The 25,206-nt window shown below is 47.5% G+C and overlaps 10 protein-coding genes across 11 annotated transcripts; 4 read left to right on the top strand and 6 right to left on the bottom strand.

Moving 5' to 3' along the window:
- Positions 1–153: 153 nt before the first annotated feature.
- On the bottom strand, positions 154–1,434 carry TERG_06378 (uncharacterized protein). The gene has a single exon (XM_003233341.2). The coding sequence runs from the start codon at positions 1,146–1,148 to the stop codon at positions 378–380; it is 771 nt and encodes a 256-aa protein (XP_003233389.2). The 5' UTR covers positions 1,149–1,434; the 3' UTR covers positions 154–377.
- Positions 1,435–4,125: 2,691 nt separating this feature from the next.
- Positions 4,126–5,333, top strand: TERG_06377 (uncharacterized protein; the record flags this gene model as incomplete). Its single annotated transcript, XM_003233340.2, has 3 exons — positions 4,126–4,366; positions 4,424–5,248; positions 5,314–5,333. The coding sequence occupies 3 exons, from the start codon at positions 4,126–4,128 to the stop codon at positions 5,331–5,333; spliced, it is 1,086 nt and encodes a 361-aa protein (XP_003233388.2).
- An 878-nt stretch (positions 5,334–6,211) lies between these two features.
- On the bottom strand, positions 6,212–9,415 carry TERG_06376 (uncharacterized protein; the record flags this gene model as incomplete). The annotated part of the gene is made up of 11 exons (XM_003233339.1): positions 6,212–7,053; positions 7,110–7,149; positions 7,212–7,328; positions 7,401–7,755; positions 7,822–7,952; positions 8,006–8,145; positions 8,206–8,688; positions 8,747–9,077; positions 9,151–9,176; positions 9,260–9,299; positions 9,359–9,415. The coding sequence occupies 11 exons, from the start codon at positions 9,413–9,415 to the stop codon at positions 6,212–6,214; spliced, it is 2,562 nt and encodes an 853-aa protein (XP_003233387.1).
- A 1,722-nt stretch (positions 9,416–11,137) lies between these two features.
- TERG_06375 (uncharacterized protein) lies at positions 11,138–12,368 on the top strand (the record flags this gene model as incomplete). The annotated part of the gene is made up of 2 exons (XM_003233338.2): positions 11,138–11,991; positions 12,056–12,368. 2 exons carry the CDS (start codon positions 11,138–11,140, stop codon positions 12,366–12,368), a joined length of 1,167 nt encoding a protein of 388 aa, XP_003233386.2.
- Positions 12,369–13,110: 742 nt separating this feature from the next.
- Positions 13,111–13,834, bottom strand: TERG_06374 (uncharacterized protein; the record flags this gene model as incomplete). Its single annotated transcript, XM_003233337.1, has 3 exons — positions 13,111–13,185; positions 13,262–13,554; positions 13,723–13,834. 3 exons carry the CDS (start codon positions 13,832–13,834, stop codon positions 13,111–13,113), a joined length of 480 nt encoding a protein of 159 aa, XP_003233385.1.
- Positions 13,835–14,305: 471 nt separating this feature from the next.
- Positions 14,306–15,202, top strand: TERG_06373 (uncharacterized protein; the record flags this gene model as incomplete). Its single annotated transcript, XM_003233336.1, has 1 exon — positions 14,306–15,202. One exon carries the CDS (start codon positions 14,306–14,308, stop codon positions 15,200–15,202), a length of 897 nt encoding a protein of 298 aa, XP_003233384.1.
- Positions 15,203–15,444: 242 nt separating this feature from the next.
- On the bottom strand, positions 15,445–17,275 carry TERG_06372 (uncharacterized protein; the record flags this gene model as incomplete). The annotated part of the gene is made up of 2 exons (XM_003233335.1): positions 15,445–17,112; positions 17,177–17,275. The coding sequence occupies 2 exons, from the start codon at positions 17,273–17,275 to the stop codon at positions 15,445–15,447; spliced, it is 1,767 nt and encodes a 588-aa protein (XP_003233383.1).
- A 148-nt stretch (positions 17,276–17,423) lies between these two features.
- Positions 17,424–20,124, bottom strand: TERG_06371 (acetoacetate-CoA ligase). Of its 2 annotated transcripts, XM_047750182.1 has the most exons (3): positions 20,033–20,124; positions 19,660–19,976; positions 17,424–19,443 (listed from the first exon to the last, which is right to left on the bottom strand). In XM_047750182.1, exons 2-3 carry the CDS (start codon positions 19,903–19,905, stop codon positions 17,551–17,553), a joined length of 2,139 nt encoding a protein of 712 aa, XP_047606899.1. In that variant the 5' UTR covers positions 19,906–19,976; positions 20,033–20,124; the 3' UTR covers positions 17,424–17,550. The 2 variants fall into 2 exon arrangements, with proteins under 2 accessions (XP_047606899.1, XP_003233382.1); XM_003233334.2 differs by having other exon boundaries at positions 19,660–20,124.
- Positions 20,125–21,296: 1,172 nt separating this feature from the next.
- Positions 21,297–23,279, top strand: TERG_06370 (uncharacterized protein; the record flags this gene model as incomplete). Its single annotated transcript, XM_003233333.1, has 1 exon — positions 21,297–23,279. The coding sequence occupies one exon, from the start codon at positions 21,297–21,299 to the stop codon at positions 23,277–23,279; it is 1,983 nt and encodes a 660-aa protein (XP_003233381.1).
- A 632-nt stretch (positions 23,280–23,911) lies between these two features.
- On the bottom strand, positions 23,912–24,220 carry TERG_12400 (uncharacterized protein; the record flags this gene model as incomplete). Its single annotated transcript, XM_047751362.1, has 1 exon — positions 23,912–24,220. One exon carries the CDS (start codon positions 24,218–24,220, stop codon positions 23,912–23,914), a length of 309 nt encoding a protein of 102 aa, XP_047606898.1.
- Positions 24,221–25,206: the final 986 nt, after the last annotated feature.

The following is a 25,206-nucleotide window of genomic DNA, read 5'->3' as shown; positions in this document are numbered from 1 at the left end:
AATAATAAGCAGCAAGCCGGGAAACAGGTCGAAGTCGGCTACGGGAACCGCAGGCCTCAGCCACTCTGCCCTCGGCGTTGTCCTTCTCTGCATGAGCTGTTCCATCTTCTTTTGCTGCAAGCTGCTTAACTACACGGCCAAGGCACTAAAGACGGAGCCGCGAGGCTTGAGAAGCTGGCTGACATTCTGTGGCTATCGTGGTGTATGGAGTAGTGGTAACTATATACAGGTACTAACATATAGACAAGAAGATATCAAGAAAGCGCATCAACCCGTGTACGCTGGCTGGCTGAAGAACTGGCTGCCGACAGACGGGCCGTAGTCCAGATCACTCCTACGGCAAGTTAGTGCGAGTCCAGCTATTTATTTCGCATATATCAAGCGACGACTCCCCTTGGAGGACTTACCTTGGAGAACTCGACGGTGTTGGAGGAAAAGTCCCCGTTCATCCCGCCGGAGAGGTCGAGATAGTGCGAGACGACCTCTGACTTGGGCTTGGTCCAGACGGTTTGCCAGAAGCCGTTGGCCTGGACCGAGTACTTGTGGCCGGAGGTGAGCTCCAGGTTGTTGAAGACGACGCTGGTCTCGGTTGACTGCTTGGGGCCCAGCTCGACAAGATCACGCTCGCGAGCCGGCATCTGACGGCGGATCATCATGATGTTCTGTTCCACTTCCGTGCCGTCAGTGAGGTCACGGAGCGTGAAGACACCGAGCGAGGGTGCGAGAGTATCGAAGACGGTGTTCCAGGTGAGGAGCGTTGCCGGGGAGTCGGCTGTATTCGTGACGGTCACCTTGAGCTTGAGCTCCTCGTCCTTTGGCACAATTTCACGGCCGGGACAGATGGAGATCTGAAGGAAGGAGAGTTGGTCGTCCATGGCGGGCGATGAGCAGTCGGAGCAGTTCTCGGTGAAGGGCATCCACGGCGAGCTGGTGGTGAGATAGACGATCAGGGCAAAGGCAAAGATGCCAAATATACTTGCCCGGTAAACGAGGTTTCCGACGGTTGGCATGAAAACCACGAGCGTTTGTTCTTCTTCTTCTTCTTCTCTGCTTCCAGTTGTTGGTGCTGATGATGAAGTTACGAGGTTGAGCGAACTACTTGGAGGTTGTTGTTGACGCTGACGTTGATGTTTCGACTCCGCGATCATGTCAAACCGCTAACTAAACTGACTACAGGGGAAGACCACGGTGACGCTCCCTCATGACAACAACAACAACAACAACAACAACAACAACCATAGACAGCCGAGAGAAGCCAGCTGTTACGCTAGTGAGCTAAGGACGGCAGTCGCAGAGGTGACAGACATCCCAGCACGACCGAAAACTCTCCCACGACATCCCATCTCCGAGCCATGCAAGCCCGAACGGAGCCTGCAACAAGGGGGTGGTTGATTCAACGACGGGTCTCGCTTGCTCAGGACTGCAGTCCGGTCAAATGATAAGCCACATAACAGACCGCTTGGTGGTCCCAGTGGACCGCAAACCACTTCACCGGCTTGACCCTGCTTCGAGTCTTCTCCCCTCTGATTCGAAGAAAGGGCAGAGACCTTCCGGTCTGCGTGTGGGCCGCGGTATCAGAGGGTGAAACAAGTCGACAACGCCTTACTCCAACCCCTGGGCAGAATTAATTTTACATCCGGATACTCCATCTTCCGCCCTTTTTCGCTGCCCGCTCTGCCATTATCATTACTTGCGAAATGGTGAGTTACGCGGATGAGAGGCGGTGCAGAGCGGTGGTGGATGGCCAGCCACAGTCATGACGGAGTCTGCGAGCTATAAACGAATACCCCATATAGTTCATTGGCAGCGTCTCTTCGGATGGCGCTAATTTGGCCCTCAGAAGCGCCTAAATACCGATACCGCCATCCTATATGGCCCTGGGGTAGAAAGAAGTCGCCCCTCGGACATAAAAAGCAGTATTCCTGTTCGGAGATTTCTCTTCTCCCTGCAGAAGGATATATATATATGCAAAACATGGCAGGCGTGACATAGAGAAGGGTTAATTACTTACGTCAACAAACCTTGCAGCAGAGGCAATTTCATTTTGTTTCACCATCTAGAGTGGGCTGATATACGTGTCATATCTGCTATTTTGTTCCTGCTCTTCAGGTAGTGGAAAGTTTTTCTTGTGAAGATCTCCCGCCCAAGAGAGGATGTGCAGAGTGAAAATATGCTCAACATGATCTTCAACCAAGTCACTGGGTTGATGCCGTTGATGGAACTCTCCATGACAGCTACTGTGTAGTTGTTTGATCTACCCGTCTTGGTGAAGAGCTTAGCTATAAGTGTGCCTGCCATGGGTTCCTTGCAGCGTTCGGCTGTGTTGGACTTCCAGCCACCACCATACGCACTTCCTCAGGAGCAAATGCAAGCCCTGCGGAAGCTCAAACAAGCGTCATGTCATTCTCACTTAGTGGATCAATTTTACACTGGGCAGCCCATGATTTGCCTGAGGAAATGAACTGCGGACCAGGCAACAACAGTTCACCCATTTTTGCGAGCGGCATAATAATGTCAAGCGAGCTGGTAGTTACCCTTTGGTAACATTGAATCGCTAAGGCATAGTTGACTAGTCTACACTTAGTAGCACGGATGTCTGCACTACATTGGATTTCCGCAAAGATGGCATTTTGCACTACTAGTTACCTACTTAACTTGAATGCAGGCTTGGATAATTTGGCGCGAGGGAAATAGAGCCGCACTAAGAAGAAAGTCAGGGTGAACTGTCATCATTAAAATCCTCCTTTCACCCGATATTATGCCTCCTCCACCTCACCGCGCCGTCAGGAAACACAGCGAGGGAGAGGAACGCTAGCGTCTCAAGCAACCGGATCTTGCGCGGTGGTCAAGAAGAGGCAAGCTTTCTCTCTCCATACTCAATCTTGGCCGCTTCCTCTTTGGCGTCTACGACGGGGGATGCTCATTAGTCAGTCATAGGACTGACCATTGGAGATTGGGCACGAGCTCCGTCCGCATCAAAGAGATCATCGGTGCTTCATATTACAGTTCCTGTTCCAGGGTTGGCCGGACAAACTGAAGGATACGCAAGAAAAAATCCTAGATGGAAAACAACGAACGCACGGGGTTATCCGTATGGAGCAGTTGTCCTTCATGGAAAATGCAGGATGTTGGAGTGTGAAGTCAAGCTTATGTCTAAGGAGGGGACATGTTTGCCTGCGCGTGAGGTTTGACGGGTACGCAAGTTGCCTCTTGAACCCTCGACAAGTGCCACACTTGAAGGCCCTGATATGTGGTGCCAGCGTCTCCTTCAACGATCAGTTTCTATTATTGTGTTTGGCATCCATGGAAATCAATATCGAATCCACCTTATGATGTTCTTCCAGTTGAGCTTTTCATTCGCTGCGGATATTTACATCGACACCTCCGACTAGGATCTCTCCATCGGACCCCGAGCAAATACCGATTCGTTTCGATTTTCTCAATCCCTGACAACGACACTTGGCCAGCTTAATTTGGATCTTTGCATTTAGCTCTAGGTGGATTTATCCGTCCGCTTAAGGTATACCTTAATAACAGGCACGCTGAAAGGCTTGTCTTCTTTGGCTTGCTTCCTGCATGTTATTATACGCTAAACCCTACTTAATAAGATTGGCCAGATAGAATTCTCCGTGGAGCTCAAGGGGTCTCTCCATAGCCTTCAGATGGAGTGTGCTCCTATGATTTGATGCCTCCTGCTTAGGTTCCATGAACCCCCTTAATCCACCATATCCAGCCAAGCACAGGACTCAGACCTTAAGATGCTCCTCGCGGCAGAGCTAGCTATTCTGGCTCCATAAACATTGCTCGCGCCAAAGGATGATGACTTTGATATTGTTCATCTCCTAAGGAGGGACCGCTCGAGAGGCAATATATAATACCATCATCGAACGAAGCCAGCAAACTCTTTTCTCCTTCAAGAGCAGGCTTTTATTATTTCAAACAAAACAGTCAAAACCCATAGTTCCTAGAGAACTATTACACTCCTTTGTCTTTCCTTTTTCAAACATACATATTTTTCTTTCTTACTCTCTCTCTCTCTCTCTCTCTTTTTTTTTTTTTTTTGACCTAGCCCTTTTTGATCTAACTTATTCTTTGATCGAAGTCATTCTTTTACAAATTGCAACAATGAAATTCTTCACGGCACTCGCTGCGGTTGGTACCCTCATGGCCCCGGCTCTCGCTCTCCCAACCCCGGCATCCGACGCATCAAACAACCAAACTCTTAGCGTCAGGCTCGTTCCCGCTGGTCACACTATGGTCAGGGCTGTTGTCACCAACAATGGGGAGCGTCCTTTGCACCTACTGAGTTTCAACACTATTATGGATGAGAACCCAATTAGCAAGGTCCATGTAACCCACGAGAGTGGTAAGATAGGCGTTGGATTTTACCCAGACTAGACTGTGTTATACTGACTGCTCGTAGGTGATGATGTCGAGTTCACTGGCATGCTTCCCCGTTACGACTTGAGCGATCTGACTGAGGATCTCTTTACTCGTCTGGCCCCCAAAGATAGTGTGGAACATCTCTTCGACATTGCCACAGTCCACAACTTGAAGCGGAGCGGCAAGTACACACTCTCTGCTCGCGGTGCCATTCCTGTTGCAGAAGATGGGGAAACAGATATCGTCGACCACATTTACTACGAATCCAACGCGCTTGAGATGGAGATCGACGCCCTCAAGGCTGCCATGGTCCCCAGAGCGTTCGACGACGACTTTTCCGAGGGCCTCGAAAAGCGGCGACCCTCCTTCGATATTTGTAATCCGAAGAAGGAGAGGGTCCTCAGGGCCGCCCTTCAAGACGCTCAAAGGCTTGCCAGTGAAGCTGCAGCCGCTGCTCAAAACAACACAGAGAAAGTGTTAGAATATTTCCGCGCCAAAGATCCTGGAACCATGAAGGAGGTTTCCCAGCGCCTTCGTTCGGCGTCCGGCGCATCCACTATGGAGAGTCCCTCTGTTAAGTGGCACTGCTCCGATATGCATCACCGATGTAGGCCCAGAACCATTGCCTACACTCTTCCAATTCAGAATGCGGTCTTCCCCTGCGGCCCCTTTTGGCAACTACCCCACTGGACCAATAAGTGCCATGGTCAGGATCGTGTCACCACTATAGTCCACGAAGCACTCCATAATCCAAATGTGGCCAAACCGTACTGCAAGGACTTCGGGTACGGTTACAGGCGTGCAACTGGACTCTCTCACAAAAGAGCCATGGGAAATGCCGACAACTACGCTCTCTTCGCCAACGGTAAGTTTCCTCTTTAGCTCCCTTCAAGATGACTTGTTCTCTAGACTAACTAATTGATTCAACAGCTATCCACCTCCATTGTTAAACGTAACTGCCAGCCGGCAAATTACCACTTTCCAAGTTTCTTGAGAGAAATATCCCTATTCTTGTCCAATCTTTTCATTCTCGGTTAATTTAGCGAGACAGCTGGTTTTCTGTCTCCTTCACCTGTTTGTTGCTCTTCCTTTCATATACATAATTGCGAACTTTTGAAACCAAAGATGTACTACATAGGACAATTGAACTTTCGATGTTCTATATGTATTTTTATGATGAAATTGTATCGCGTGTTCATCCCTATGCTGGGAAGTACTTCTAAGCAGGTTTATGTTTCATTGACACATAACTAGTTGATAAGTTCGATACTTTGAAGCATAATTATATTATTTTATTATATTATTAGGGAGTACTACTACGCCCACCTGTATAATTTCAAATTAACCTAACGCCATTTAAAGACTGCATAGTTTTTGGGTCAAGCGAAACAAATACTTTCTTACTCTCGAGCTACTACTCTCCTGTGATTCTTTCGAGTTGCCTTAGATGAGGATATCAGGATAAACAAGGTCGGGCAAACAGGCCAAATTAAGAAAAATGAATTACATATTAACAAATCGGGGATAGCCCGGATTACTACTAAATAATTACCAATCGCAGGCTTTCAATGTCTCTCACCAAAGCTGCCTCAAAGATCGGTCCAGTACCTAAAGATAAGATTCTCCAGGCACTCGAAACCTCCTCCCCCAAAGCCTGGTTGGAACCGAAATTCACATTGGTATCATTCGAAACAAATCAACAGAACATAAAACTCAAATAAAAAGGAAAAAACATAGGAAAAACATAGGAGAGTAGATGATATTAGTAATAGTGACGGGTAATCGATATATCACGCGCCACGTCTTTAATAGGAATGTTTTTGGTTATTTAAACTGGAGCGTTGGTTCCAGGAATGGTCATCAAACCGTCGGCAAGGCCAGTCATCTTGGAGGGCATGACATGAGTAGGTTCCGCCATAGACGCTGATGGTCCTGCTGACTGAGCGACAGGCAAGGTCTGTCGCTGCATTCCACCCATACCACGGTTTCTGTATTTCCGTTTGACAGCATCAAGTCGTGGAAGTCCGGTCGAGGGAGCAGCCGAGCCAATACCAAACACAGGGGATTCCCATCTTTCACCCCTTGCAGCAAGGTCCCTATATTCTGTCGCCTTGGCGGATATGCCACTGGGGAGAACGATGTCTTTGAAAATAGAATCGTATTGACTGATGCAAACGTTAACCTTAGTGTCTCTGGGAGGCTTTTGCTTCTTCTTGGCCTCGGTCTCTTGTTTGCGGGCCTTCATCTGCGACTTGAGCGCGTTACTGTAGTGAGTGTATGCATTGCTCTTCTCGTCGGGATCGTTCCGAGACAACTCAATGGTACGCTGAGCTTCCTGGTGGACCTGATAAGCGAACTTATCCGCCTTGCTGAAGTATTGTCGAATTTGCAGCTCCAGGACCTTTTGGATGGCAGGTCGGACCACTGACAAAAGCAGAGGTTTGAACAAGGTAAAGAGGACCTTGTGCTTGGATTTCTTCAGCCTGATGTCCAGGTTCTTGATGTTGACAACGACCTTATCGGCCTTGAAGAAGTGTTGTTTATCCTTGCTCTGTGCTGAAGAGCCCATGATCTTAAAGCTGAATCCATCACCACCCAAGAAGATATCCATCACACCGGTGTCTGAGACATGTGGGAAGCCCTTCTTCTTTTTGATGTAGTAGCTTACATCTAAACGAAAGTTGTTAGTGAGCTAGCTCTACAAAAGCACAAATGAATTTGTTTACCTCTCCAATCGGTCTGGATTCCAGTGGCAGAAATCATGGCCTATAATTACCAAAGGTTAGAAGCTAGGAAGATATCAAATGCACGACTATGATATTACTTGCCTTATTGTCATTGTGATTGCCAATCTTCTTTCTACCCCATCTCCAATAATTGTCGCTGCTGAATTCCATGATATTGGGCATCAGGTTATCACATTGAACAGCTAAGTTTTCAATAACCTGTTGACCCAGGTTAGTAAACATCATTAAAAGAAACCTCATACCAGTACTATTGGATGAGGGTATACATACCACATCAATCATTGGATCGGATACTTCAATTCGAGGGAGAGGAATATAAGAAAGATTCGCCAACGTTCCTGGGAGGACAGTATTAACAAAGTCTTTCAACAGGTTCTTCTGGAAAACAATATTTCCACTGGCATCATGGCCGAGATGATCGAAGAACTTCTTCAAAGATTGGCCGAATTCCTTGTTCAACGGATCTTCATCGAACTGGTTCGCCAGGAATTTACCCTCCTCTACGACTTCATCGGTGTCCTTCTTGTAGCGTTTGGTGAGTAAAAAGCGTCCCTCATCATACAGTCTGTTCCACTCCGCAGTAGATTCGTCACGCAAAACAAAGCCCTGCTCTTTGAGACATTTCCTATAGTCATGTTAACTTATATTTCTTCATAATGGATCTCCTAGGGACGCCTTAAGAGATATATACCTAATGAAGGTATCCACGTTTCGGAACCACTCTCTTAGTCGAGGATCGTTTTCCGCATTTTTGTAGAACTTCTTGATGGCATCAAACAGATCATCAGTCGAGGTAGAGTTTGCAAATCGTTCGATTACAGTCTTGAGCCGCGTCAGTGAATCTTTATGTTCGGTGAGGTATCCTATTAACATACTTTCAGGTTAGACTCTAATTTCCGAGTATCCGATTGATCTCTTGCACCTTTCAGCGTTCCTGCCCCCTGTTTGGATAGGCTTTTAGAGCGTCGGGCGTATCCCTCGGCGATCGACAAGAGAGTCTCGATAGCTTCTTGATCTATGTAGTAAGTCAGATTGCTGTTGACGACCCAAATATAGAGTTAACCTTGAAACTTACAGTCAGCGTGTCCTTGGATTTCAACAATCATCTTCTTAATACGCCAGATTGTCTGTTCTCTCCGCTCTCGAGGCATTTTTTCCGAAAGGAATTTTTTGGTCCGCTCTGCTGCTTCCTTTGAACGTTGCTTGGCCGTCGTAGTAGCCTGATCTTTGACCTCTGCAGTATCAGCGGTGCCTGAAGTGCCAGCCTGCTGGCTGGTGGCAACACCATCGACGCCATTGACCCCGTTGACACCATTAGCCCCATTGATGGAATGAGAGCCATTGACTGTATCAACGTTTCCTTGAGGCTTTTCCGATTTCTCTTTCTTGAACCGTGATTTAAGGGCTTCCTTTGATAGGTTAGGGGACTCGTGCCACACGTTTTCGTCGGCAGGCTTGTCAATTTGGGCTAAGTCCTCTTCTGATGGCTTCAAGGCACCGGCAGCTTTCTGCGCAGAATCACTAGCCATGTCCCGTATCAAGATCGTTGCATCTTGCACTACATCAGGCCACCATGTTAGCGACTGCAACCACAATGGAGCGATTTCCAAACTTACAAAGCTTCCGGAATTGACCGTTGGTGATGAGCAAAGTCCCGAGAGTCCTGAGGCCAGCTGCGGTTTGCTGAGCATTTTGTTTCGCGGCGGCCTTTTCGCCGGAAGTATCTGGGGCTTGAATGTCTCCCGGGCCTTTGAAGTTTGTTGCATCCCAGATAAACTCTTGGATCATGTTCCCATCGTTCTTGACAAGAACAAGATTTCTCGCGCTGATTATTACATGGCGTAAATCTTCAATGATCTGTCGAGTTTCAGTTGAAAGTTCAGATGATGGGTTGGCCAGGGACTTCGTAGCAAGAAGGCTGTTTAAAGCAACATCGATTTGCTTGTTCTATATTGAAGGTGATTAGCAACACGTAACCATAAAAATAATGCTTGAAAAGGAGTTGAATTTAGGGCCATACCGAAGGAACTTTGCCATTGGCAAAAGCTAATTGAGATGATGTCGATGTTAGCAAGCTGTTGCTTCATTCAAATATATACCCCCTCGACCGATATTGCAAGGAGCCAAACCTGAATAGATTCCATAATACTGAAGCTTTTCATTGATTTCCTATTAAGGCACATTAGATTCTCCTTTATAACGTGTCGCAAAGCGATCTTTCGACTTACCCTGTCTCTTACCTCCGGGTTCACCGGAGTGTTCACTACTGCTTTGCTACTAGGCATGGCGGCAGGCTAGTAACAGTGCATATAGCGAGAATTATTAGACGAGGAATAGTAGAATTTTCTGCAGCACCAATATATTATGTATTGGGCAACAAGAATGAAAGACTGTGATTAAAATCCAATCGACGAACCCAAGTCCGGAAAAGACGTCTTTTAAAGACGGTCAAAGGGAGAAGATTACACCAGGGATGAACTTATCAATTGACTGCGCACCTTAGGGGGCAAGCTAAATCCACTATTCCCGATACGTTGTCGATATGAAGAGATTTTCGAGGAGAAGGAATTGCACGGGAGGTGGATATATCCCTGATCTCGGTCCTCCCTTGACGTCATGACTTTGCCGTTCCATCCTGGCCGTAATTTCAGATATGTTTTCGCCTTCGGAGTGCCATCTAGCCACGGAGGTAACGTTTCACGGACGGATCAACATCAACAATCCTGTTTGGGTGGCCAATAATCACCAATGGCGCTGGGGATTATCCTTGTGGAACTTGTTTTCCCCCCCGTCTGCATATATTGTTTTGTTGCAAGCTGTCGATACTTCTCCACTATGATGGCGTTGCAAGCCTTGGTGCTGGAAGCTGCTGGTGGTTACGTCATGGCGCCATGTAAGGTTCGCTCACTCCTGACAGCCGAGTAAGGAGCTTCCGGGAGCTTTCATACCACTTATTTTTCAAGGAGATTCCTGAATTTTCCGAGCAAACTGACGATGCGATGGAAGCTGCCGTTGAAGGCTCAAGGCTCATCGAGAATCTGAAGTGGGAAGAAGACGACGCTTATATAATGATAAATAAGTATCGTATCTAATAATAGCACTTCTGTTCTCCTTCTGTTATTATGTAATCGATCGGCGGGCAATTAGGTAAGCTATAACTAATGCGCCAGTCAAGGAACCTTGGAAAGCAAATGCTCACGTGCTTTCGTGGGATGACCTCAAGACGCGTGCGTAGCGAGGAGCTTCTCTCTCCAGGCACCAAACACGATACCCGTTACCAGATATCTGATATCGTATTTGCCGCGCTGCTCTCACAATGGGCAGGACTGGCAGGGCCAGACCGTCTCGGAAACGGCAAACAACCTTATCATTTGCTCCTGTCAATTCGTTACCTCCGGCTGGCGAGCCAAGTCCGGCTCGTGTGCGATATCAGAATCTTCACTCAGAGAAGTCATCACCTGAGGGGGAGAATTCTGCTACTACGCCTCGGGCAATACCAGAAGAACAGTCTATCTTCGTCTCATCTGACGAAGATCCTATTCGCCCTCCCTCAAGCATTAAGCCAAAGACAAGGAAGCGAACAAACTCGGGCATAAAGAAATCTAGCCCTGGGGAGAGTGATGAGATTGTATCGCCTACAAAGCGTAGAAGGACAACTGTACAGGTTGTTATTCCTCAGGCACCGGTCACCCGTGACCAGGTCAAAATAAAACACTATTCTGAATCAGACTCCGATATAATTCACTCCTCCCCACTCAGGAAACGGAGGGTTGCCTTAGAGGCCCGTGCCAAAAGAGGCCCTGATGAAAAGGACCTAGTGCCTGATGAATTTGTACAAAAGGGCGGTAAACTTCAACAGCATGGAATTGATCTGGAGGAAGACCTTGAAATACTTCGCCCTTCGAGTAAGAAAACCCCCCTACTAAGAAGAATATGCCAGGGGTATGCGCAAGTCAAAGATAGGAAAAGTGTTTTTTTTTTTCTCCTGGTTCAGCTCCTTCTGAAAGATGCTAAGTGTTCCTTTACGTTTTTTGGTACATTCTAATGATCTCTTAGACGTAATTGAGAGCCGGACAAGGGGCATGCTCAGTATTTCAACAGCCAAAGCAGAACGTCAACGGCAACTAGAACTTCTTAAACGCCGGCGTGCTGGAGATAAATCAAAAACAACAGACAGAAATGAAAAAAATTCCAACGATAACAATCCCGATAGCCCATATGAATCGGAAGATAATGAGGACTCCGAAGACACTACCTCATCGGAAGATTCACAAATGGACGCCGATAGTGACGTTGAACCTGCCCTTCCCGAGGATCTCGATCAATACGATGCTGATTTTGTTTTGGAGGATGACGAAGGTGAATTGGGTGTCCCAGCTGACGAGGTTGAGGTTCCATTTGAATTTACTAGGCATCGATACAAAAGGCTGAAGGATCATTTTAGGGATGTTGTTGAATGGATGGTGCACAACAAAATAAACCCAGCCTTTCGTCGAGATGATGCCGTTTATGAAATGGCATTTAGAAAGGTGAAGGATGAAGTGACGGGTTTGGCTGGCTCTCAGTTTGTATCGTCAGTCTGGAATAAGGGATTTATAGGTTCACTTAAAGCAAGGCCGCGGATTGTGGTCCTCCCTTATCCAATTACAGAGGGTCATCCATGTGATGCATGCAATAGGTCAAAACACCCGGCATCCTATGATATCCGATTTGACGGGCCTCCATACAGTCAGGAGACACTGGAATCTATTGTTGAAGATGATAGCAGTGAAGACCAGGCCTCCGATAGTACGGAGCGTGAAAACGTCGACTGCGAGGGAAACACGATACCCAACGAGAACACACACTTTTATCTTGGAAGGTGAGCCAAAGATGTCTCGTGTATTGACTGCTATTAGCATTTTTAAATTCTCATGCTTTGATAGACACTGCAAATTAAAAGCATCCATGGCTCATACTCTAATTCATTGGCGCTACCACCTCAATGAATGGGTTGTTGGCTACTTGGAGAGAATGGGTATTCTTGAGAGTAGTGAAATCCTACAAAGAGAGCATTGGAGTCAGAAAAAGCGGACAAAATATGCCAATGAGGTTGTCGATGCTATGGTGGAGGCGGGAGAGGTCGACCGGCTCTGGAGGGACTTCAACCTCAACTTGAAGACTGCACGAGCTTCAACCGTAGGCTACTCCCATTTCCCCTGCTCTTCCGCGCTCTTAATTACGCTGACTCCCGTATAGACATCATCTCGATATTAGCTGTTTATATTTAGTGCAGGGGTGGAAGCACAATTGAATTTCCTGTCTCCTGGAATTTACTCGGGTACGGATGCCGACACATGCAGCGCGATAATTTATTTGCATCTCGGATCCATGAATGAGCCCTTCATAGTTGCTGCGCATGGGTAGCTCAACTAATGATGAAATGTCGTTTTATTTTCAAGGTACCCCTACAGTCACCGGGAATAAAAAAATATAACCAAATCCAAATCGTCTCCATTTTCATGGTTAATAATTGAAAATACAATCACAGTTGATACATAATTCTCATGATTATAAAATACAGGACAGAAAGGAAAATGGATACTAGTTACCAAATGTAAAGTACATGTGTAAATATTCAAGGAGAAGAGAAAACCGGCAAAAGCTGTCGTCAAAAGTAACAAATAAATGGGAAGACATGGACGGTGTTCAATCCCTGACCGCGAAAATAAAATTCCAACAACCAGGTAAGTGAATTTTTCTTGGTCGCTTCCTCACATGCGTTTGTAGCCACCCACCACCCTAAGCCCAGCCCATGTCCCATTTGCAGTAGTTGCAGTCCACTGGTAGATGCCAATATTGCATGATTCATGTGTACAATATTGACAAGCTAATTGATCTAAAGGCAAGTCAATAATGATTTTTGTCCACTAGACACGCCATGGCTGTAACATGTTGTTATTCGCACCAGCCTGCACCTCATCTCGAATTTTCGTGTCGATTACAAGGCAGGTTTACCCTCCACAGCAATGGAATCAGGGGCGGTAAGAGCGCTTGTGGCACCAGGAGTCAACATCTGTAGAGAGTAAAAAAAAAATCAGATTAGCCATTACACAATGCTTCGGGGCTAAGTCAATGGACCAAACACGTACCTCATTGGCTCCTTTGATCATTCCTTGCTCCCTTTCCATCTGAACATATTGTTGCTCTTCAGCTAATGCAAGAGCCCATGGGACACCGAGCAAAAATGCACTCGTGCTTACAACCCACAAAGCGGATCCGCCAAAAGAAATTGTTGATTTTGCAAAGGAAGAGAAGGAAGAGAAAGCATTGCTGATCTTGTGTCTGGACTGGGCTGGGATAATATCTTGTAGAGCGCAAATTCTCTCATACAGCGTTTCGTTGTCGAGATTGTCATCAAATGAATCTGTAGAGATCTCAGATTCTAGTGTGAAATAGTCCAAAATTAGCAAATGTTGTTTTTATATTCAGCAGATGTATTTTCCCTAAAGGCAAATTGAGCGTTGCGATGTAGTCTTCGCAATGCATTGAATGTCGGCACCATAGGAAATCATGACGATTGATAAAGGGATGAAAGAAGAGAAGAGCATACCGGTATCGGTGTAATCCTCATCCTCGTCATCACTCAATAGCAAGGCATCAGACTTGGTTGATGTAGGCTTTTCCTTGAAATGTTCATCTTCGACTTCGGTGAGCTTGACCATTGTGACAGATTAAAGCGGAGGGTAGATATGAAGTAAATGAAGCTGTATAAGATAAATCTCAGATTTGGGGTTCGTTCCAAGGAGCAAGATGTACTGATGGTTTGGTAGAAGGTTTTTATGGCTGGTCTTTGATTCTTTTTCATGCATGTCGAGAGCGATGGAAGTTCGTCCAAACTTTTCTCGTCGGAGCTAGATTATGTAATCAATATATTAGATGTTGTTGATCGGCTTCAATATAAGCTCGGGCGGGCTTCACTGAACCTCACGAGAAGAGGCATTAATTAAACATAAACCGAGCTTCGTCTTGGAAATACTGGGAGAAGCTAGAGTTGTGGCCTGTTCCTGTTCCCGTCTGCTTTTGCCTAGAGCTGAAGTTGTTACCTATATTGGACTAAACTGCTGTCCTCCACTGATTATTACGGAATTCATAACTACTCTTTTCCACGACCACCTCCAAAAACACAAGAAATTATGGCCGCACAAACAACAGAATCTGAGCCGAGAGAGCATACCATCCCTTTCCCAGAGCCGACTGTAATACCTCCTCGAAGCAAGCATACCCATACCCTCATACTTCTTCACGGTCGGGGCGGGGTTGGCCGTGTGTTCGGGGCAGAAATAATCACAACAGTATTATCTGCTCCCAGCTCCGATAATACCCTGCCCAAGCGCTTTCCCGGCCTTAAATTTATATTCCCGTCTGCAAAGACGACGCATTTAGCTCAATGGGATCTATATCTTCCTCAGTGGTTTGACCGCGGTCCAATTGGTTCTCCAGCCAAGGAGCATAATGACTTGCTTTACGGAGGACTAAGAGAATCGACAAGGTACCTGCGAACAATAATTAACTCCGAAGCGGAACTCGTCGGTGCAAAAAACGTCATTATTGGAGGTCTGAGCCAAGGCTGTGCGCAGGCACTTCATGTTCTACTCAGTTATGCAAACGATGAGCATCTCCCCTTGGGTGGGCTGGTGGGTATGAGTGGATGGCTCCCGTTTAAAGAACAAATCGCCGACTTCATCCCAAAGGACCAAGAAGAACAAGAAGTAGGGAATGAAGAATCAAGGCGTGCGAGAGCCTTGCAAGCCATGAATTTTGTTTGCCAGTCAGTTTTAGATTTACCTCCTATTACAGCAGAAGCAGCTACAGCTGCTCTATCTACTCCAATCTGGCTGGCTCATGGCAATATGGACAAGACCGTCACGCCAAACCTAGGAGAGGCTGCGGCGCAGACGCTTGAAAAGCTTGGTTGGGATGTAACGTGGATGCTTTACGATGAGCTTGAACATTGGTTCGCTCCGATGGAGCTAGAAGATATGGCTATTTTCTTGAGTACAAGAGTTGATATCCCAGAGTCAGAGCAGTAAGGTTAATACCTGCACTCCAGATTTACGAGTGTAATGAGAATGATATAGTAGTTAGCTAGCCTACATTGATAATGTTTTGCAGCGTTTATGTCAAGCCATGAGTATATAGATATTTATTCATAATGCTAGTATTACACCATCCGACCTATCTTAATAATACACAGTTCTCTAATTCCAAAAACGTGGAAGCGACTGATCCGGCATCCAACTGAGCATCGCTTTCAAATATACTTCAGTCGTGATTACGCTCGGCCTAAGCCCCATTTGGCTATCCTTTGTTGAATTTCAGTCCACTGTAATGGTGCAAGTTTAGTACCTTCCATTTCACCTTCTTGGATGACAACGGTAGGCTGACCAGTGCCTTGACCGCGGTTTTGTACTAAGCCACCGAATACCTGCTTAGCAACACGTCGTAGGTCGTCGACTGTGAGGGCTTCGATTTTCTTGCACATCTCTTGGACCCCGATCTTGCGGCCGTGAACTTGGACTTGTCGTCCCAGGTCTTCAAGTTCCACCATACGTGATTCCAAGTTCATCAGCAATGATGAGCGAAGCTGATTCTTAGCACGATTAACTTCTTGTACCTGGAGGCCAGAGTAACCAGAGTCAAGTGTGAGAGCCTGAAGTTCTCGGCACATAACTTCGAGCATGTTAGCTATACTATTAGGTACGCATGAGGCTGATATTCCAAATAGACCACTATCCGTATAGCTGAGATTGAAGGCCATGCAGCTTTCTACCCAACCGTGTTGGTTCAGTACGTTGGTATAAAGCCGTGAATACATTCCTTTACCGGGGCCACCAGCTGAGAATGATCCACCACCGCCAAGAAGAGTTTGAAGTGTTGCTAGAGCGTATATATCTGGAGACGATATAGGGAGGGCTTCGAATGCCAGATGGATATGGCTGAGGCGTGGCATAGCCGGGTTTGCTGGAGGAGGAATGCGCGGGAGAGACATGAAACCTCCAGTGTAGTATGAGGGCCTATTGACATCGATCAAGTCTGTCTTGAGAAGAGACGGGTTAAGCGGGGATACTGTTGCTTGGTTTGGGGCCGAGGTAGATAAGTTTTTGAAGAATGGGACTCTGGAGAGGAGACCTGGGGAAGAAGCAGAGGAAGGAGGCGTCGATGAAGGCGAATGTGGTGCTGACGAATTTGGAGACTCGGTAGGGGTGGTGGACGAAGGCGAGAAGGCTGGAAATGTCGGTACCTCCTCTTCACCCTGTGTAGATGATGTCTCTGATTCAAATTGGGCTAGAAGAGGAGACTTCTGGTTCTTCATGTCGCCGAAATACTGCTCTGTCATCCTCACAGCATCTGTGTGAGAGACGCCGGCGAAAGCAACAACCATTTTATTCGGGTTAAAAAAAGCTGTCCTGTATTTATCCACGGTTGCCTTGGTGATCTGCCCTAGCCTCTCCCGTGGGCAAAGCAACGGATTTCCCAGAGTATTATCTTTATAAGCTGCCATATTCACCAATTCAGGCAATATCATCTCCGGCTTTGCCCAAAGCTCGGTTATTTCATATTCTGCAACCGCTAATTGCTGGGCAACCTCATCTTCTGTAATTAGAGGGTCTCGGATTGTTTCCGCTAATAGGCCAAGGGTTGTAGGGACAGTCGAATTGAAGCTGGCGGATTGGTACATGAGGGATTCTCGTGACGAGGCACATTGTATGTTTCCCCCGAGGCTCTCTAGGGATTCAAGCATTTGGTCTACATTGCGTTTCGAAGTTGATTTGAACGCGAGCCTATCGACGATATGGCTCACACCACGGAGCTCATTGTTTTCGTATCTCGATCCGGCATCAATGTAGACTCCAACGCCGGCAAAAGGGCCCGGAAGAGATTCGGTAGCAACACGTAGACCGTTACTAAGAGTCGTTATCTGGTCCAGTTCAACAGGATCCTACAGCATATCCATACGTTAAAAAAGATGTGTCTCTTCAGGTTATAATATTAGCGATGAATACCTTGTTCTCTGGTTGTCGAACAGTTGCAAAACTTCTTGGGGCAAGACGGGGTATGAAAGGCTTCCTGGACCTGCCTGCTCTGAGAGCCAGTCGATGCATAGCGAAAGGCAAACTGTTTTTCCTCTGTCTGTATGTTGTTGGGTGGTAGGAGACGATTGACACCTGTAGTTCATGGCATTTTTTTGGGGGGGGGGGGGGATCAGATAAAAACTCAGGGCTTGGCATCGGCTTAACCGCCTACGAGCGTCACTCTCTTAGCCCAACACCAAAAGGAGGATGAACTCGGGAGACATAACACATCATAATTTTGATATTAATAAAACCGGGAGCGGTGTATAAATACCCATCTAATCTACGACATATTAAAGGAAAATCTAATGTTCATTAGACCATTTGCGGTACCAGTCCAAGCAAGCGGCATTGGCAACACTAGCGCCAGTCTTTATGTTCAATCCACACAGAATCTGCTTGACTGTATTCTCAACTTTCTTGCCGTTAGACGTGACCGGGATCTCAGGGCATGAGTCGACTATCGCTGGAACATGTCTGGCACTCAGCTCCTTGCGGATAGCGGCTTGTATGCGGGTAATAAGATCCTGTGAAATGGCTTTTGGCTCTTCAACAATGACAGGCGTTGAGGTGCCGGAGGACGCTGGCGCTGTGCCCATTAATTTCACGAATAATACGACGGTTTCATCTGTTTCGATACCTTCGCGTCTCCGACCGATGCAGAGAGAGTCTTCAATCTCATCTGCGAAATGCTTGAGTATGACATTGTAGATCTCTGCGCTTCCGAAACGGACGCCAGCAGGCTTTAACACCCCGTCGCTCCGTCCCAGCATCGCCAATCCACCAGTCCTGGGGTTTATACGGACGAAGTCACCATGATGCCATATTTTAGGGCCAAAGGTGTCAAAATAGCTTGCTCGGTACTTCTCAGCGCCAACTGGACCCGGAGGCCAGAACATGACTGGCTGAGATGGGAAGGGTTTAAGACAAACGAGATCTCCGGCCTCACCGGATGCACCAATGTCATTTCCGGCGTAGTCAAAGACAGAGACTGCCATTCCAAGACCACGGCACTGGATTTCACCTCGTGTGACAGGGAGGATGGGGCAGCAGGCACCAAAGAGGGAGATAATGTCTGTTCCTCCAGTTATGGAGCCAAGCATTATGTCCGGGTGGATTGAAGAATAAACAAAGTCAAATGTAGACGGAGCGAGGGAAGATCCAGTACTGAAAATAGCTCGCAAACTCTTGAGTGTTACAGGCCGGAAGGGGTGCTCTCTGGGGTTCAGGGAGTTTTGTTCTAGAACAGAGAGGTACTTGGCAGAGGTTCCAAAATGGGTGATCTGGAGTTCATCAATCAGACGAGGCATGGCCATATCACCTTTTCCATTTTCGGGGTCAAGTGGGCGGAAGGGAGATCCATCGTAGAGAACTATACTAGTACCGCTAGCGAGGCCAGACACAAGCCAATGCCACATCATCCATGTGGTGGTTGTGAAATAGAACAGGCGGTCACCGGGCCGCATGTCGCAGTGAAGGACATGCTCTTTCTTATGCTGTATCAAGGTCCCAATTGCTCCATGAACAATAGGTTTTGGTGCACCGGTCGTGCCAGAAGAGTATAGAATGTAGACAGGGTGGTCGGGGGGAAGGTACTTGAAAGCCAGTGGTTTAGATATAGCCTCTGCAGAGGAGAGGAAGTCCTGCAAAGCCACACTCTTTCCCTTGGGAGGACTGGCAGCCGGGATTTCAAATGGATAGTCCTTGACGGCGTCGATGACAACAACCATGTCCAAACACTCTAAATTGGCTGTCACCTCTGTAACCTTTGACTGAGTCGGATGAACTTTGCCGTTGTAGGCAGCTCCATTATCCACAAAGAGCACTTTGGGCTCGATCTGTCTCAATCTTTCTAAGACGGCATGGACTCCAGTATCTGTCGACACACCACTCCATAATGCGCCGAGTGAGGTGGCTGCCAGCATGGCGACCAGGGTGTTGGCATGATTGCCTACAAATCCGGCAACGCGGTCCCCCTCTACGACACCGACAGCCTCTAAAGCAAGTGCACAGACACGTACTCGCTCGCGGAGGTCCTTCCACGAGATGCTCTCACGGGTAGATTCTGTGGCAGATATCACGGCAATCTCATCTTCGTTGGGGTTGCAGGCCGGGAAGAGTAAATTCTCTGCAAAGTTGAGCAACGAGCCCTGGAAGAACGACGGTCGAGGAAACAGCGGCGCGTTTTCATCAAATACCTAGCAGTCAATGTCAGCTTCACTTCTTCTCTCCCTCTTTCTCGGCTTCTCTTTTCTTCTCTCTCTCTCTCTTTTTTTTTTTTTTTTTTTTCTCCCAGCGTAGCGGGGCAAAATGCGCCGACATCATCATGACTGTCCGCTCAACCGCAGGAGAAAAAAATTGTAAACAGAGCAATTGGCTCTCATCCTGCAAGTTCTCAAAGAGCAGATACTTACGGTGTCGTAAGACTTGTGCGCCTTGACTCCAGTGTAATGCCATATTTCCTCCCAGAAAAGGGCCGGACTGCGGATGCTCCATTCGCGCAAATCATCGTAGTTCTGCAGCGAGAGGCCGTGTCTCTGAATTATGCGATTCTTGAATTGATACACCTGCGTAGATTCGGGAATTGACGGGCGCCAGAGCTCCTTCGGCTCCATCAAATGGCCATTGCCGTTGGTCTCTGGTTGATCCATGAACGGCATCACGATAACAAGGGAGTGGAAGATAACAACGAAAAGCCGGGGGCCCGGTATCTAACTTGTCTGATAATCAGCTAGAACAAACGTCAGCTTCGGCTTAGAACCAGAGGCACGAGCGAGATGTCCATACCTTTTATATATATGCCCTCCGAGCTATTCTCCGTGCTTCATATGCCGGGTACAAGCCTCCCTTGCACGGCGTTCCCAACATTTTCCAGGGTCTCGCAAATAAGTTTTCCTTCCAATGCCTGCTTTATAATATATCCGACACAGCGAAAGTGAAAATCCCTGGCCGCCCTGAACGGCCGCCCGTCGACAGGGCTTAGCTAAGCAGCCGCGGACCTAAAAGCGCCAATGAAAACGGCCCAAAAAGGGAATGACAGCGGGAGGCAAACCAAGCAAACTTCCGCATCAGGTCAGGCACCGTTGTATTGGCTTATGTCATTACGGTCCTTACGAAAGCGGTACGAAAGTTACGAGCCGCTCGCTGATCTCTGTCACTTTTCTCGGGCTGCCACTGGATAAGCATGCTGTTCGACTTACAGCTACTGTCACGCTCCGTATCAGGCCGCCCAAAAAAGGGTATAACTTTCGCAAAAGTTACGATAAGATAAACGCGCAAAATTTCAATAATCTGATACGCCACGGAACGGGAAAAAATACAAAATATACGCAGCCTTTGGCAGGCAGCAAAGGCAAAATTAAAATTACGAAACCTTCTTTTACGCTCGCCTGTAGTTTTCCCATCCTTCGCTTGCCCCCTTTTGGGGAACCCCAGTCTATAAAACAACGACCGTCGACTTCAGCCCAAGCAACACCACACGCACCACTACTCTTCAGCTCGCTCTGCTTGTATTCAGGCACTGCTGGCTGCAAGGGCGCTTTTGCAACTCGCGTGTAGCTGGTTTTGAAGGCATTGAGAGGGCTCACGGGCCACAGCTGAAACTGCCTCCCTGGGTCATCTGCGAGCTAGGTAGTTAGTTAATCCCGGCCCGCTCGGAGCCTCCTGAAGGTGAGTCCTGGCCTTATTATATTTATTATCAGTCGAAAACCCTGGGCTGCCCGGCAAACAACTCTAGCTGCACTCCCTTTGGACTAGATTTCTTTCTTCCCGTTTTGCCGTCCGACTGTTGCTGACTCTTTCAACGCTCTTTCCAGGCCTACGGAGTACTCAGTCATACTGTCCATCGCCGTTGCCCATACCCAAGGCTGGGTTGCACAGAGTGATTACACAGTGATAAAACCTCCATTAGAAGACAAAGAGGCAGGAAGAGAATTAAAATAAAAACACACCTTGTTCTCCGGCTACTCTTTTCCTCGTCCCAGCAAATATTCCATCATCTCGACCTAGGAACCTTAAGCTCACCGGCCTACATCGCATACGCCACTTTGAGATGCCGCGTCAACCTACAGACCTTCCTTCAGCAAACCTATCCGACCTACCTCCGTTTCCTCCCACTGCCGGGAGAGACGGCCCCATTCCTACACGACCTACGGCCCCGAAACCAAGCAGATTCAGTCAGCTCTTTTCTACCTCTCCTAGGCCCCCAAAGACCGCCTCGACCGAGCAACCTATCTCACAGTCCTTACCTATGATCTCTGTATCCGGTGCTACCGCGGATGGTAACACCATGGATTCCGCTCCTAAGACGATCTTTCAGCCCCCTTCCACCGAGGATGCTCGCCGTATAGCCAGGCAGCATGCCCAATTCGGCCCTCTCGGCCATCCTTCTCATAGATATGTCTCCAAGCATTATGGGGGCCAATTCCCCGAACCAGTCATGGACGAGCCTCCATACTACTACCTCCTTACAACTTACATCAGTTACCTAATCTTAATAGCATTTGGACATGTGCGTGATTTCTTCGGAAAGCGGTTCCAGAGCGAGAATTACCGACACTTGAAACCACAAAACGGCTACGCGGCCCTGAATAGCGATTTTGACAACTTCTATGTGCGCCGTTTGAAATTGAGAATCAACGATTGCTTTGAACGACCTGTCACTGGCGTGCCTGGAAGGTTTATCACTCTGATTGACCGTGTCAGTGATGACCAGAACCGCCATTTTCGTTTCACCGGCACCTATACTGATACTCTGAACATGAGTTCGTACAACTACCTTGGCTTTGCGCAGTCTGAAGGCCCTTGTGCGGACGCGGTCGAAGAAACCATCAGAAAATACGGAATTAGCTCTGTCAGCACCAGAAGCGAAGTTGGCACCCAGGACATTCACCTTGAAGTTGAAGACCTCGTTGCTAAGTTCGTTGGCAAGGAGGCTACTATGGTTTTCTCTATGGGATTCGGAACCAATGCAAGCATTTTCTCCGCACTTGTATCAAAGGGCTGCTTGATCATTTCGGATGAGTTGAACCATGCCTCGATCCGATTCGGTACTAGATTGTCTGGCGCTTCTATCACAACCTTCAAGCACAACGACGTCAAAGCCCTAGAGAAGCGACTGCGGGAGGCAATCTCTCAAGGTCAGCCCCGAACACACCGACCATGGAAGAAGATCCTTGTGGTAGTCGAGGGTCTCTACTCGATGGAGGGCTCCTTGTGCAATCTTCCTGGGATACTTGCCCTAAAGAAGAAGTACAAATTCAATCTCTTCATCGATGAAGCTCACTCTATTGGTGCCATTGGCCCTCGGGGACGCGGAATTTGTGATTTCTTCGGCATTGATACCAAGCATGTCGATATCCTCATGGGAACCCTGACCAAATCATTCGGTGCAAATGGAGGATACATAGCCGCCGACAGGGTCATCATCGACAAGCTTCGAGCGACCAACCCTGCTGTCTTCTATGGTGAGGCCCCAACGCCACCAGTCCTTGCTCAGATCTCTTCCTCCCTGAGAATCATTACTGGAGAGCTTATCCCTGGTCAAGGTGAAGAACGACTTCAGCGATTGGCTTTCAACTCGCGTTATCTCCGCCTGGGGTTAAAACGACTCGGTTTCATCGTCTATGGAAATGATGATTCCCCTGTAATTCCGCTTCTGCTCTTCAATCCCGCCAAAATGCCCGCGTTCTCACACGAGATGTTAAAGCGCAAGATCTCAGTCGTCATTGTTGGGTATCCTGCTACGCCACTTGTCTCTTCCCGTGCCAGATTCTGTGTTTCTGCCGCCCACACCAAAGATGATCTTGACCGACTGCTTGCCGCATGTGATGAGATCGGGAACATTCTGCAGCTTAAGTTCTCCAGCGGCGTTGCTGGGGGCGCCCTTCCACCTCCGGACGGCATGACTCCAGAAATGGAAGCCGAATGGTACCGTCAGCAAGCAGCCTCTTCCAAAGAACCCACTCCTCCACGGTGGAGGTACGAAGATGTCATCGCCAGAGGTGTCCAGGATACCAAGCGTCCATTAAGATAGATGCTGTGGCCTCTACTTCGCCACTGCTCGGAGTGGCAGTCGTGCTGAGGTGGAATCCCCTGCATTGCATTGCATTGCGTGTACAGATATCCAGCTCCTTTTTTCTAATGGCGTTATTGGTATACCTTGCACTACAGCTTGGCCTCCTGGTTCTTTTTCTTTACCCTCTATCTTTGACCTGGAGACATTCACTATTTCCCCCATCCCTTAGTTTCTCCCTGGATGGCTTGTCACTCTTAATGTGCATACAAAGCTGACCCTTTTAAAATACGCGTCCTCTGTGTACATTCAACCCCTTATCTACTTGCTTCCCTTTAGCATCTACGCCTTGTGAATATCCAAGAAAAGCAAAATAATATAGAGGAGGGAGATACAAAGACGAGGCATACCATGTCTGTGTATCAACCTAGCCTGGTCCTGCTTGTTCTGGCTGTGGTTAACCAGTCCTATGTGGTATGCATAAGGCTTTCTATGTATAATGTGGGATTTTTTATTCAATTACTTGAAATGTGTCTATGAGTTGAGTGGGCGTGTGGGTGCATGGTGACAGCATATATTAATATTAATAGACCTATATTTTAATGATAATTCCCTCCGATCCTGTCTCATTTACTGTACCCGCTATAAGGTAACTATCTTGCCAAATCTCTATCTTTCGAAGAGCGACTATAATGACTACATGCATTCATCCGCAAATCGTCACCATATAGACTGGCAAAGTACTTCCATCTCACCCGGAACACAGCATTGCAACTGACACTCGAGTAGTGTACCAACCATGCCCTTGTCCCTCCCGTCGATCCAGCTAGAAACCAAATCATGCAAGCGAGCCAGCCTAAGCAAACGATCGGCCAATTCCAAGCCTTTGGTCGTAGCAGAACGGAGTGGGCACTTTTCAATATTTTCATGGACCAGCCACCACCATCAGCAGCGTCTTTCATCACGGAAATGTGAAGTATCAACTTTCGATAAGTAAAACTCTGACAACTCGAAATAAACGCCCTGTAAGGTGAGTATAGCTAGCTTTGTTATGAGGCTAGCAGCAAATACTGCGCATACCAGAGAATCGATATATGTGTCTCCTTGGGACCCTGCATCGTGGAACTGCTTTCTCAGTTGACATTGACTAACTAGTTTTAAACACCTGCTTCAGTAGTTGTTTTGTGTCACAAAACAGCCTGTCTTTTTCAGGTATCTCGTTTAATATTTATCAGAGAAATGCTTACGGTGGATGGACAAAAATCATTTCCATGTTGCTGCTTCATTCATGGTGTGTGAGAATGCCCCTTGGTTATCAAAGCCACGGCCGATGCCTTTTTACTTCGTCAAATATACACCCGACACGCTACAAATAACTTCAGAATTTACCATTATATCCAGAGCTTGGATGTGTTATTTACACAATTGAGCGTACGGCCAATATACCTAGCCCAATTATCATCCGCATCCGGCAGACAAACAATTCCATTGACAACCAAACCAAAGACAATTTCTCACCATTTTAATGTCACACAACCCGGTCGGCGTCAACTGCAAGAAAGCTGATGAACAGCCATCCCCGTCCTGGCGCTGTAGATCATATCACGAGCTGTAAGACGTCCCAGGCCAACCATATCCGCCTCCCTTTTACCGCCTGCACAGATCTTCATGCATGGCCCGGAAACCATCCCCGGAGGGAATCGGGTACAGAGATGCTCTGGCAGCTACCCTTCCGCCACCAATGGCAGGATTTATAGGGAGGGCAAGGGTGCAATCAGTTAGCCAGTCCGGTTGTTTACGATTTTGGCCTCTTCAGACTTGGGTGTCTGCATGTTGCAAGTATTACACATGCATGAAATTGTTGTCAGTGTGCTTTTCTTCACACACTAGTACATCATGGGTGCATGCAATCTAGGCACTCGGGAATTATGCTACGGGAACCCTTTAG

This window comes from Trichophyton rubrum (genome assembly GCF_000151425.1).
Source record: "Trichophyton rubrum CBS 118892 genomic scaffold supercont2.7, whole genome shotgun sequence".
In the NCBI taxonomy this organism is placed as follows: domain Eukaryota; kingdom Fungi; phylum Ascomycota; class Eurotiomycetes; order Onygenales; family Arthrodermataceae; genus Trichophyton; species Trichophyton rubrum.
Note: the sequence above shows the minus strand (reverse complement) of the source record. Positions and strands in the feature narration are given on the sequence as shown.

Bases quoted from the DNA above. Each gene is read 5' to 3' on its own strand.
- TERG_06378 (XM_003233341.2), bottom strand. From the start codon at position 1,148: ATGATCGCGGAGTCGAAACATCAACGTCAGCGTCAACAACAACCTCCA.
- TERG_06371 (XM_003233334.2), bottom strand. From the start codon at position 19,905: ATGCCGTTCATGGATCAACCAGAGACCAACGGCAATGGCCATTTGATG. The intron at 19,444-19,659 runs GTAAGTATCTGC...ATTGACTGCTAG, and splicing joins CGCACAAGTCTTACGACACC to GTATTTGATGAAAACGCGCC.